Raw genomic sequence first — 11304 nt, 5'->3', positions numbered from 1 at the left:
GGCTCGGGGCCGCCCAGGCCCTCCCCACTCTGCCAGGGCCCCCCGCCCGGGCCCTCCCCACTCTGCCAGGGCCCCCCGCCCGGGCCCTCCCCACTCTGCCAGGGCCCCCTGCCCGGGCCCCTCGGGGCAAGAGCAATGACACAGTGACGTGGGAGGATCTGGGGGCACTAAAGCCGTCCAGATGTGCAGGGGATTAAGATCGCCTCCGGGTTGCAGCTGAGCCCCCAGGGGCCCCCCGCGGCTTCCAAAGATGCCTACTGCCCCCTGCTGCTCGCACACGAGGAGCCCCGGCCGCCAGCGGTCCCCTCCCTGAGCTATCTCCCTACAAAGTGTCCCCACCCACGATGCCCACTGCTCCAGACCCTCCCTCTCTTGTCCTTGCGATTGGGAGCAGCACACGCGGGGCAGGGAGAGGCGTTTATTTGGGGGTGGGCCTGGAGATGGGCATGGGGGGCAAGGCTGGGGCTCAGGGTCGAGGTCGGGACAGGCGCAGGCGCGGCTGCAGGGCCAGAGCTCGGTCTACCTCGGGGGCGGGCTGCAGCCGGTGCCACTGGGCCACGGGCCGCCGGGGATGGGCCAGCATGTCCGCCCAGTGCTGCAGCTGCTGGCCCGAAGCTCGTGCACCCAGCCACACTTTGCCCACCGGTTCAGTCCGGAAGTGCAGGCCACGGGCCCAGACAGCCAGCACCAGGTCCACGTTCTGGGTGGAGCCAGCACAGGGTCCACGGAGGAGCAAGAGAGAGAAAGAGGGGGCAGAGATTCAGGTCGGTCTGGGTGGCCCATGCCCAGTCTGGCCTGCCCCCTGCTTTGTGCCCACCTGGACCCGGCTGAAGGGCACGGCGAAGGTGAAGGCTTCGTTGAAGTATGGGGCAGCTGTGCCCTTCCTGGCTGAGGTCTTGGCCTTCATCCACTTCCTCTGCTCCAGGACCAGCTGCACCTTCACAAAGCTCTCTGGGCGGGCAACAGGGCCTCGGGTGTGCAGGCCGAGCACGGAGCCCACCCCCACCCTCTCTGTCCCCGTGGCGGGTGGGGAGCGTAGATGATGGGGGCTGCACGGGGGGCTCACCTGCCTGGCTGGTACTCAGCCCTCGGGCCTCCAGCACCACCACGGTGAGCCGGCCCGAGCCCGGCACATACTGCAGGGAGCAGCACAGCTCCCCAACCTGCTCGGACTGCGGTGACAGCGACAACAGAAGCTTCAGAAAGGCCAGCCGCCGCCCCTACCCTCAGCCTGCAGCATCCTTGGCAGGAGCCTCACCTGGGCGCTGCCTGGCGGGCCCAGCGGGTGCCAGCGCTCCAGCACGTGCTGTAGATCCTGGGTGCCCAGCGGCAGCTGGAGCTCGCCCAACAGCTCATGCTCTGAAAAGCGCTTGAAGTGCAGTAGCTGGACCAGCAGTGTGGCCTGGGGCAGCTCCGTGCGGGGCACCTGCGTACGGCGGGCAAGGCCGTGAGGCGCCAGCTGCCCCTGACGCCCTGCCCTGCCCGGCCCACTGCACACTCACATGAAAGCAACAGGTCTCATCAAACTGAGGACTGAGTGTGTCCCGGTGCACCTTGGTCTCGTGTCTGTGTCCCGGCTGCGTGGAGACACTGGCGCGGGCATAGCAGTCCACTGTGCCCGCTGCCCTCAGCTCGGTGGCCTGCCTCAGGCCCACCTTGATCTAGGAGTTGGCAAGGTGAGCTTAGCCCAGGAAGGGCTCCCTGGGACCTACTCCGCCAGCACTCTCCACAATGTGCCAGCAGCCCACCTGCTGGGTCCCTGAGTCATACTCCAGGGAGAGTTGCAGGCGCCCCCACTGCCTGGCAGTACCCGGCTCCAGGTCGTCCACTTGTGGCTGCACCTGCAGTGGGCAGGGATGGGACTCGGGTCAGCAGGCCACGCCCACACCAGCCACGGTGTGTCGCTGTCTCAGTATACCTGGCCTGCACAGCCAACTGCCTTCCCCGTGTCTCCACTGCTGGGATCCCCTCCCCAGGGGCTGGGTGCCCACCCTGGACAGAGCAGGCTGGGGCCACTCCTCACCAGGTGGGTGGTGGTGATGCTGTGGGCGCTGCCTAGGCCCACGGTTTCCTTGTCCCGTGACTTCTTTCTGTGGTGGCGACAGCGGCAGCAGCAGACGGCGCAGCAGAGCAGGAGGGCCCCAGCCGCAACAGCAAAGACAATGAGAGCCCAGCGGGGCCCTGGGGGCACAGAGAGGGGTCTGTGGGCAGCCACGGCCACGGCCCAGCCCGCCCCCCGGGAGCTGTCTCACCACTCACAGTGCAGTGTGGCGATGAGATCTGGAGCCAGCCCCGGCACGGCCATGGTGGTGCCGGCTGTGGTTGGGGCCCCGGAGGGCTCTCCTGGGAGCCCCATCTTCCTGCCCTGCTGGCCAGGGAGGCCCAGTCACCTGGGCAGGGGGTGGGGGGTGGGAGAGGATGCCTCAGGACCCTGTCCAGGGCTGCCTGGGACGGGGAGTGGAGGGGCAGGGGACAGGGGCAAAGCCCAACTCTGGGAGGTGGGGGAGGGAGGCACTGTGCACTGGCCACCCCGGCCCGCCAAGCAGGCCAGGCCTGCTCCCTGGACTCACACATAGAGCCACCCTCCCTCTCTGCCTTGCCCGGGCTGAGGGCTGGGGGTCTCAGCTCAGTATGGCTGCCCACCACAGCCAGCATGTCAGGGCATGCACGGGTGGGTGTGGTCACAGCCCCTGCGGTGACAAGGGGGGACTCTGTGGGGCGGTGGGGGGAGGGGAGCGCTCAGCCATGGGCGGCCGTGGGAGCTGGTTCAGGCAAGCCCCGGTGGAGCGTGTGCCGCTGGCAGAGCACCGCGGGGGCGGGAAGGGCTGAGGTGTAGCTGGGAGCGGCAGGAACATTCCTTGCAGCTGAGTCAGGCCGCCCAGGCTCGCCTGCCTGCCTCCATACACCCCCACCCCAAGGGTGGTGCCGGTCCTGCTGCCTGGGCCCCTCCCTGCACCCCACCTACTCAGGGCCTGGGGTCAGGGGTGTGTGGATGACCTAGCAGGGCCGCCCTCCAGGCCAGCCTGTGCTATGGCTAGCCTGGGCTTAGAAGCCTGGCAGGGCGGGTTCGGGGGGGACTGCAATGAATGCCAGATGCCCCTGCTTCAGCAGCTCTCAGGCTGGTGCAGGGCATGGGGGACCCCGAGACCCCTCCCTGCCCTGCACAGTGCACCAGGGCCCCTAGCACTGAGGTGGTTCTGCACTTCTTATCACCGTGCGTCCCCGGGCCTCCAGCTCAGAGGGGGGCTGCAGCAGAGAGGGGCCAAGCTGCAGACAAGGCCGCAGGGTTCAGCCTCCCACGTGTCCCCATGAGGTGGGCATCACCGTCCCCACGTCCCCCTCCTCCCCGGGGTTGGGGTAGACCCGGGCTGGGAGCTCCAGCGGGCTGCACTGACGCCAGCTTGGCCATGTAGGACAGGTGAGCCAGATAGAAAAGGGATGTGGAAGGCACGGCTTGGTGAAGGTGTACACAGAGCACCCCCAGAGCACCCCTGGAGCACCCCCGGAGCACGTGGGGGGCTCCCAGGGCACCAGGAAGGCTCAGGGTCCCTCAGGACCTCCGGGTCCCCACGGTGGTGAAGGTGCAGGCAGGCACATGGCCACCAGGTGGCGCTGTCTGCTCTGCTGCTTCGGCCCACCAGCAGCCCAGCCTTGTCCAGCAGGCAGCCTGGCTCCTGGGTCCACACCCAGGTGGGAACTCGTGAGAGGAACTCCAGGGAGGCCACACTCGAGTCCCTCTCAACTGCCCCAGGGATCTTCTCATGCCCTCTGGCCAGGGGCAGCCAGGGGCAGCCTGGGCAGCTGCCTGTTCCCCACAGTTCCTGCTCTCCTTGGATTGCCTTTGGCCACCCCCGAACAGGGACGGAGCCTTCTTAAATGTGCCTGCCAAGGGCACCCCTCCAAGCCCCTATTCTGCTTCCCTCGTGTCAGTCCCACAACCTCCAGGCAGTCCTCTTTGGTACCCGGGTCCTGGGGTTTGTGGTGTCACCATCCTGTGCCTCAGGGCATCCGGGAGCCCCAGCGCCCACGGGCAGGGCCCAGGCCTGCAGATTCTTCCTGACCCCACACCCCCCGGAGTCAGCATCCACGGGCTTCCCCAGGCCTACGGCAGCCTCACCTGTTGCCTGCTGTCTCCTCGGCCCCTGGGGCCGCTGCACCTGCGGGATGGCGCCTGCCTCGAGGATTGGCAAGGAATATGGGAGGCTGGGCTTCAGGCAGCCCCGCCTCATGGCCAGAGCTGCTGGGCACCTCCCTGGGGAGGAAGGTCTCTGGAGGTCTAGCCGCTGGGGTCGCCCTGCGGCTGGGGGTGTCCTGAGCCTTGCCAGGATTTGCCAAAGGGGATGCCAGGCCCCTGGTTGGCCACGGGAGGATCTGCACACACTGGGAGTACCCGTGTGAGTGGACGGCTCCTTAGAGAAGGCGGTGTGTGGCTGCTGCCCGGCACACCAGGCCACAGACCGCAGTGGGAAGTGGGCAGGGGTTGTGCGGGACGCTGTGGCACGAGGTAGCCCCAGCCAGCTTTGGGTGGTCCTCCCCTGGGGCCATCAGGCCTGCCGGCCACTGGCCACTCTGGCTTTGGGGAGTCAGTCTGTCGTGACTTTGTGGCCCCCTGGGTTGGTCAAACCCCTGGGGTTCTTGGTTTCCTGTGAACAGGGGCTTCCACTGGGACCCCTCATTCTGGCCTGGCTGGTCACCCTGGCTAGCTCCAAGTAACCTCCCTGGCCTGGGTGCACCTTATCTGCCGTCGGGGCTGGCCTGCCGGGAGCTGGTTAATACTTAACAGAAGAACCGGTCTCACCCCCTTGAGGAGAGGCCGCCCACGTTCCCAGGATGCTTGGGGCCCCCCTGGGGTGTGCACCTGATGCTCCTGGGGCCCCCTGCATAGTGGGTGCTTCCCAGCACTTCCATAGACAAGAGCAGAACCCTGGGCCGCAGGCGCTGGAGCACCAGAGAGGCCACGTGGCTGTGGGGCTGTGTAGGGGCTTTGTGCCTGCCGGGGAAGAGGGCCCCACTGGTGGGCTGGCGTCTGAGGTTCCAGGCAGGAAGGGGGAAAAACAAACAGAACAGCAGCCCCTGGCCAGCCCCTGGCCCCGAGACAGCGGCTTGGCTGCCGCCCGCTTTATGGACACCCTGGCGGGGCTCCTGGCCCGGAGTCTCCTCTGAGGTCGCCAGGGGGATGTTTGAGGTTGGAAGGGGCGGCCAGGCTGGGTGGGAGAGGGTGAGACTGGCGGGGGCTGCTGGCGTAGGAACATGAGGTGTGCTGGGTCAGCATGCACACACCCGACCCTGCCAGCCTCAGTGCGACCCCAGCCCAGAGCCCCTCACAGCTGGGGCCTGCGCGGCCGAGGGTGCTGGCCAGGATCCTTTGTAGTGTAGGGAGCTGGACACCCAGGCAGACTGCACCCTAACATCTGGGCACCCAGGCAGACTGCACCCTAACATCTGGGCACCCAGGCAGACTGCACCCTAACATCTGGGTGCTCAGGCAGACTGCACCCTAACATCTGGGCACCCAGGCAGACTGCACCCTAACATCTGGGCACTCGGAGAGACTGCACCCTAACATCTGGGCACCCAGGCAGACTGCACCCTAACATCTGGGCACCCGGGCAGACTGCACCCTAACATCTGGGCACCCGGGCAGACTGCACCCTAACATCTGGGCACCCAGGCAGACTGCACCCTAACATCTGGGCACTCGGGCAGACTGCACCCTAACATCTGGGCACTCAGGCAGACTGCACCCTAACATCTGGGCACTCGGGCAGACTGCACCCTAACATCTGGTCACTCGGGGAGACTGCACCCTAACATCTGGTCACTCGGGGAGACTGCACCCTAACATCTGGGCACTCAGGCAGACTGCACCCTAACATCTGGGCACTCGGGGAGACTGCACCCTAACATCTGGGCACTCGGGGAGACTGCACTCTAACATCTGGGCACTCGGGGAGACTGCACCCTAACATCTGGGCACTCGGGGAGACTGCACCCTAACATCTGGGCGCCGACAGAACCCTAACACCTGGACACGTGAGGTTGCTTACTGCTGACACAGGACACGTAGGAGCCTGCATTTTGCCTTCTGGCTGTCAGCAGTGCTGGTCTCCCAGTTGTGGCCCCCAGTGCTCAGAGGTCTGCGTCTGGGCTTCTGGGGCTGCGGACCCCACGCCTGGGGTGTCAGGAGTGTCCCGGGCACTTGAGCGATAGGTGGTCACATCTGTTCCCTGCCTGGTTGGGGCCTTCTGTTGTGGAACCAGTTTGCAGGCTTGCAGCTATAGCTTCCCAGGGCTGCAGGGACCCCATGGCCAGGGCCTGCCTCCCCTGTACCCTGGCCTGGGCCCCCACTTTGTCCAGCCAGGACCCCGCCGTGTCTTGGCATCATTCATGGGAATAGCTGAGCAACAGAGCCCGGTCAGCTAAACCCGTTGCGGGCCTCTTTCCACATCTGCTGGCCAGGATGGGGGCTCTATCCTACAGCGGACAGCCTGTTCCTCACGGGTGAGGCCACCGAACCCCATGGCCATGCCGCACGTAGGCCTGTGGGCTGGGCCCGGGCCTGGGGCCGCGGCCTCGTTCCTGTGGCTTAGCTTCTCTGGCCCACTGGGCTCACAGCTCTGAGTGCCCCATTCATCTTTGTCTGGCTGTTGTGTGCGCCATTCATTGCCGGCTGGGCGCCTGCCGGGAACACGGGTTTGGAGGAGTTATACCTTTGCCTCGAGCGGCCCACCCAGGCCAGTCACCCAGGAGGCCCAGGCACCGTCAGGGGGTCCGTGCCTGTCACAGTGTCCTGGCCCCTCTCCCTGTGTGGGGGGTCCTAGTCCCTGTGCCCCACTGGCCGGCTTCTCATGCAGCATTGGGCCCTTGGAGAATCCCCTCAATGAGTGTCCTTCCTCTGGGCCTCGCTGAAGCTTGAGCCAACACGCTGGGACCCCCGGCCTCACCTGCACGTGCACATGAACCCTGCCCCCTCAGCCCTGGGGAGCACCCTCCCGGGCTTGCTTCTGCACGCGGTGCCCACTCCTCTGGCTGCCCCCAGCCATCTCACTGCATTTTGAGTCCTGGGTGCCCAGCAAGCCTGAAGACGTTGCATCAATGTGCCATGGTGCATCTGTGCCCAAGGACGGACAGTTGTCGCTCTGCTGCCCGAGGGTGGACAGGGGCCACTCTGCCTAGGGCCCTAGGTGGCTGCATGCGACCAGGTAGGCCCCCTGCTCCCATCCCTGACAAAGTCCTGCTGTCGCTGTGTGCCTGACCATTCAGCCAGCCCAGGCCTGGCTCCTCTGAGCGTCCAGACACCAGCTCCATGGGGCGCTGTTCCCTTTTGGAGTTCCCCAGCCAGCCATGCCCCGGCCCCGCACCCTGGGCCTCTGTGTACTGCTGAGCCTGGACACTGCATTCCATGCCCCCTGCCTCCGGCTTGCTAGCCATGGCGGGTCAGACAGCTGGCCCCTGGGCGGGGTCCTTGGCTGCCTTGGGTCTCTCTGTGGCTACACGGGCGAGCGTTCAGGGTTTCTGCATTGTCACCGAGTGTCAGGCATGTAGGGCTTCGTGGCCCCCACTGCCAAATCCCGGAGCTCCCACCGACCCAGAGATAGGCACGGCTGGAACTGTGAGCCTGTGGGCCTAGGTGTTGCAGTGTGCAAGGCCCCTGGATGTGTGCCGCCTGCCTCTGAGGCCTCACGTAGGCCCATGTCCCAGGCGGGGGGCCCTCGGCGGGCGGTCCTGAGCTGTGTGCGTCTTTGGACGCCCCAAGCCCATTCAGGGGTGTCTGCACCCCGTCCGCCCACATCTCCGAGACAGGCTGAGCACGGTGGCCCCCTGCCCGGGACAGCTGCCGGGCAGCCAGCAGCACATTCCGGGGTTTGGCCAGAAGCCAATGCAAACCCAGGCCCTGCCGGCGCTAGCCCCAAATGTGGGGCAGTGCGGGAACGGCACAGGGCGGCGGCAGATGTGTAGGGGCCGGGGGGGACCCTGCCATGGCAGCCGGTCCAAAACACACAGGCACATCCTGGACCGGCTGCCAGCAGGAGCGGCTGTGTGCAAGAGGAGGGGGCCGGAATGTTCCAGGCCCTCCACCCTGGCTGCCATTTCCTGCCCAGGCCGCTCCAGCTGCCCACCCACCGCCTGGCCCACAGTGGGGAACTGCAGGCTTGGGCGGGGGCAGGCTGTGAGCTCGGCCTTTGAGGGGCCGCAGACCGTGTCCAGAACCCTTGGTACCTGGAGCGGGGCAAAGGGACTGTCCTGGGTGGGCAGGGAGCTCTGGGGGGCCCGCTGTGGGAGTCACAGTGCAGAAGCGACCCTGTGTAGGATCTTCCCCCTCCTGGTGATTTCCTGGTGTCACAAGGACGCCCTGCATCCCCAGCTGGGGAGTTGGAGGCTCGCCTTGGTCCTCCTGCAAGGGTCCTCAGGGTGTGAGCAGAGCTGACAGGCATCCTCCGAGCAGCACGGGGGTGCATGTCGGGATGGTCGGCATTCTCTAGGGGTCTCTTGCTGGAGGACGGGCCCCAATGTCCCAGTCTTCCCGGTGGGCATGTCCCACCCTCCTGGCCTGGCTTGCTCCAGTGGTGCCCAGTGTCCCAGTTGCTTCTCCCCCGACCACGCCCCTGGCCCACCGCCCTCTCATTGTCCCAGGCCAGGGGCCGTCCAGAGTCTCAGCATTCCAGCCAGAGGGACAAGCAGCCTTTCAGGGGTCTATAAGGCTCCATGGGCAGCCCAGGTCTGACACCCAGCTGAAAGGGCTGGCTGGGTCACAGCCCCGTGGGCACAGGCTGGCCGTGCGGGACCCTGATGCCAGCCGTGGCGACTGTGACGCACACCTGGTGTGGGTAGTGACCACTTGGGCAGGCAACAGGAGTGGGCCTTGGGCCCCTGCAGCCCCTTCCCCACCGCATCGTGCCTGGCTGCTCCCCGACAGCGCCTCCCGGGCCGTCCCCGCTCGGGCTCTGGGGTCTGCGGGTGGCTAGGCTGAGTCCCAGGGACACTCGCTCCCCCAGGGCGTGCGGGCAGCAGAGGTCAGCGGGAGCGGAGGTGACCGCACAAGATGCCATCCGTCGGGTTCCAAGCTCCCCCTGCCGTCCGCTGGCCGTGCCTGGAGGCAGCCTGATCTGTCCCTCCTACTGCCCGCCAGCCCGGCTGGCCCAGTCTGGCTCCACCCGCTCCGGCCCAGTCCCTGCCCAGTCCCTGCCCAGCCCTGGCAGGCGTTCGGGCGCCCCCTTCTGTCAGCAGGCGGCAGCCTGACCTTGCCAGTCTGCTGGGGACCCCTGGTTGCCCACGTAGGGTCTCGGGGTGGACTGTCTCTGTCCCTGGCAGTCTTCGGAGACACTCCCAGCTGACGAGGCTCAGTGGGCCCAGGGACCTGGTCACCACGGGCTCTCGGGCTGTGCCCCAAGCCCCAGCCAGGGTGGCTCCCAGCAGCAAGGTGGCCCGAGAAGCTGGCAAGGAGAGCCTTCCTGGGGCGCACAGCAGCCAGGCACCTGGCGGTCATGAGCTGGAAGGAAGCAGAACTGAGAACATGAGCCCTGGGGAAGCAGGGGATGGAGTCGGGGTACAGGGGAGCAGAGAGGAGGGGGTCAGCTTGGGGCTACGCACACTGCCAGCCCCCAGCCCCTCCGCAGACACAGGTGCTGGGACCCCTCCCAGCACAGGCAGGCGACTCCCCGTCACCTGTAACCCAATCACACACAGACACAGACACACACACACACGCACACACACACACACACACCCCGTCAGGTGCTACTTCCCTGCCTCCCGAAGCTGAAGTCGCCCCCCCAATGCCGCTCGGGGTGCCCCGACAAGCTTCCCTCCTCACACACACGCCTCACGAACCTGCCACGCTGTCTCTGCTCCCAGTCCTTGCAAAGGCTCCGCTGGCCGCGGTGCTTCGGGGCAGCGCTCGGCTGGAGCCCAGGGTCTCACCGCCTCCAGCCCGGCTCCTGACCACTGGCCATGGCCTTGGTTCCAGGCCGAGCACACGGGGTTCCACGGTGGCCAGCGCCTGGTCCAGAACCAGCAGGGCCAGGAGGAGGCCTGGCTGCCACCCTTCCCGGTCCCCTCCCCCCGTCCTGCCCCACGCAGCATGTGGAGGCTGGGAGCCTGCCGCCTGCCCGCCCTGTGTCTGAGGTGGCCTCAGCCCTGGGCCACCCCGGCAGAGAAAGTTCTGGAAGGAGGTTGAGCGCCAGGGGTGTCTGGGACACAGGTATTTATTCCTCTGAAGGTCCAGGCCCCCACTCTCCGAGCTCCCTGACCCCTCCTGGCAGCCCCTCCCCAGCCCTGGCCCTTTGAGGAGGGGGTCACTGGCGCCAGGTCCTTGTCGCTGTGGGGAGGAGCCATGGCTGCCCAGTGGCTCTCAGGCCTGGAGTCCTGGCAGGGGGCGCTCTCGGCTGCTGCCTCAGGCCCTGGCGTCACCACATGGTGATGCGTGTCTGCTCTGCTGGCCCGAGTGGCTGAGGGGGTGGCCAGCAGCCAGCCCTGCTCTCAGCATTCCCCGGCGGTTGTGGGCAGGAGCAAGTTTCACCCCCATCTGCCCGGTCCCTGCCTGCCCACGGGGGCTCCATGCCCGGCCGGGCCTCCCCAGCGGCTGGGGCCAGTGCTCTGGCGGGCCCGGCCTCCATTTCCGCCTGCCTGTGACCGGGCCTGGGTCTGAGTTGCTCCCAACCCTCCCCTCCTGGCAGCAGCCCCCCTCACGGTGGTCAGGAGGCAGCAGTCCCCCCCTCACGGTGGCCAGGAAGCAGCAGCCCTCCCCCACGGTGGCCAGGAAGCAGCAGCCCTCCCCCACGGTGGCCAGGAAGCAGCAGCCCTCCCCCACGGTGGCCAGGAAGCAGCAGCCCTCCCCCACGGTGGCCAGGGGGCAGCAGCCCTCCCTCACGGTAGTCGGGGGCAGCAGCCCTCCCCCACAGTGGTCAGGAGGCAGCAGCCCTCCCCCACAGTGGTCAGGAGGCAGCAGCCCTCCCCCACGGTGGCCAGGAAGCAGCAGCCCTCCCCCACGGTGGCCAGGAAGCAGCAGCCCTCCCCCACGGTGGCCAGGGGGCAGCAGCCCTCCCCCACGGTGGCCAGGGGCAGCAGCCCTCCCCCACGGTGGCCAGGGGGCAGTAACCCCCCACGGTGGCCAGGGGCAGCAGCCCTCCCCCACAGTGGCCAGGGGGCAGTAACCCCCCACGGTGGCCAGGGGCAGCAGCGCCCCCTCTGAAGGCTGCCAGGAGAGCCAGAGCTCCTGCGTGGGTAGCGCTCACAGTGGTGTTGGTGCTGGTACCCAGTGTGGGAGCTCATGCCTGAACCCCCCTTACTGCCGTCTGCCACCCC

The 11304-nt window shown here is 67.2% G+C and overlaps 1 protein-coding gene across 1 annotated transcript; it reads right to left on the bottom strand.

The window, feature by feature from the left end:
* Positions 1-455: 455 nt before the first annotated feature.
* On the bottom strand, positions 456-2356 carry SYT8 (synaptotagmin 8). Its single transcript, XM_040970820.1, has 8 exons — positions 2260-2356; positions 2024-2181; positions 1749-1841; positions 1503-1661; positions 1259-1426; positions 1067-1172; positions 818-951; positions 456-700 (listed from the first exon to the last, which is right to left on the bottom strand). The coding sequence occupies exons 1-8, from the start codon at positions 2354-2356 to the stop codon at positions 467-469; spliced, it is 1149 nt and encodes a 382-aa protein (XP_040826754.1). The 3' UTR covers positions 456-466.
* Positions 2357-11304: the final 8948 nt, after the last annotated feature.

This window comes from Ochotona curzoniae, unplaced genomic scaffold, assembly GCF_017591425.1.
Source record: "Ochotona curzoniae isolate NIBS_2020 unplaced genomic scaffold, NIBS_Ocur_1.0 scaffold_4937, whole genome shotgun sequence".
Taxonomy (NCBI): Eukaryota; Metazoa; Chordata; class Mammalia; order Lagomorpha; family Ochotonidae; genus Ochotona; species Ochotona curzoniae.
The sequence above is the reverse complement of the archived record's forward strand: the minus strand, read 5'-3'. Positions and strand labels throughout refer to the sequence as shown.

Excerpts from the sequence above, each read along its gene's own strand:
- SYT8 (XM_040970820.1), bottom strand. The coding sequence starts at position 2,356 with ATGGGGCTCCCAGGAGAGCCCTCCGGGGCCCCAACCACAGCCGGCACC. Across the intron at positions 1,842-2,023 it reads GCATCACCACCACCCACCTG|GTGCAGCCACAAGTGGACGA; the intron begins GTGAGGAGTGGC and ends TGCCCACTGCAG. Across the intron at positions 1,427-1,502 it reads ATGAGACCTGTTGCTTTCAT|GTGCCCCGCACGGAGCTGCC; the intron begins GTGAGTGTGCAG and ends CGCCGTACGCAG.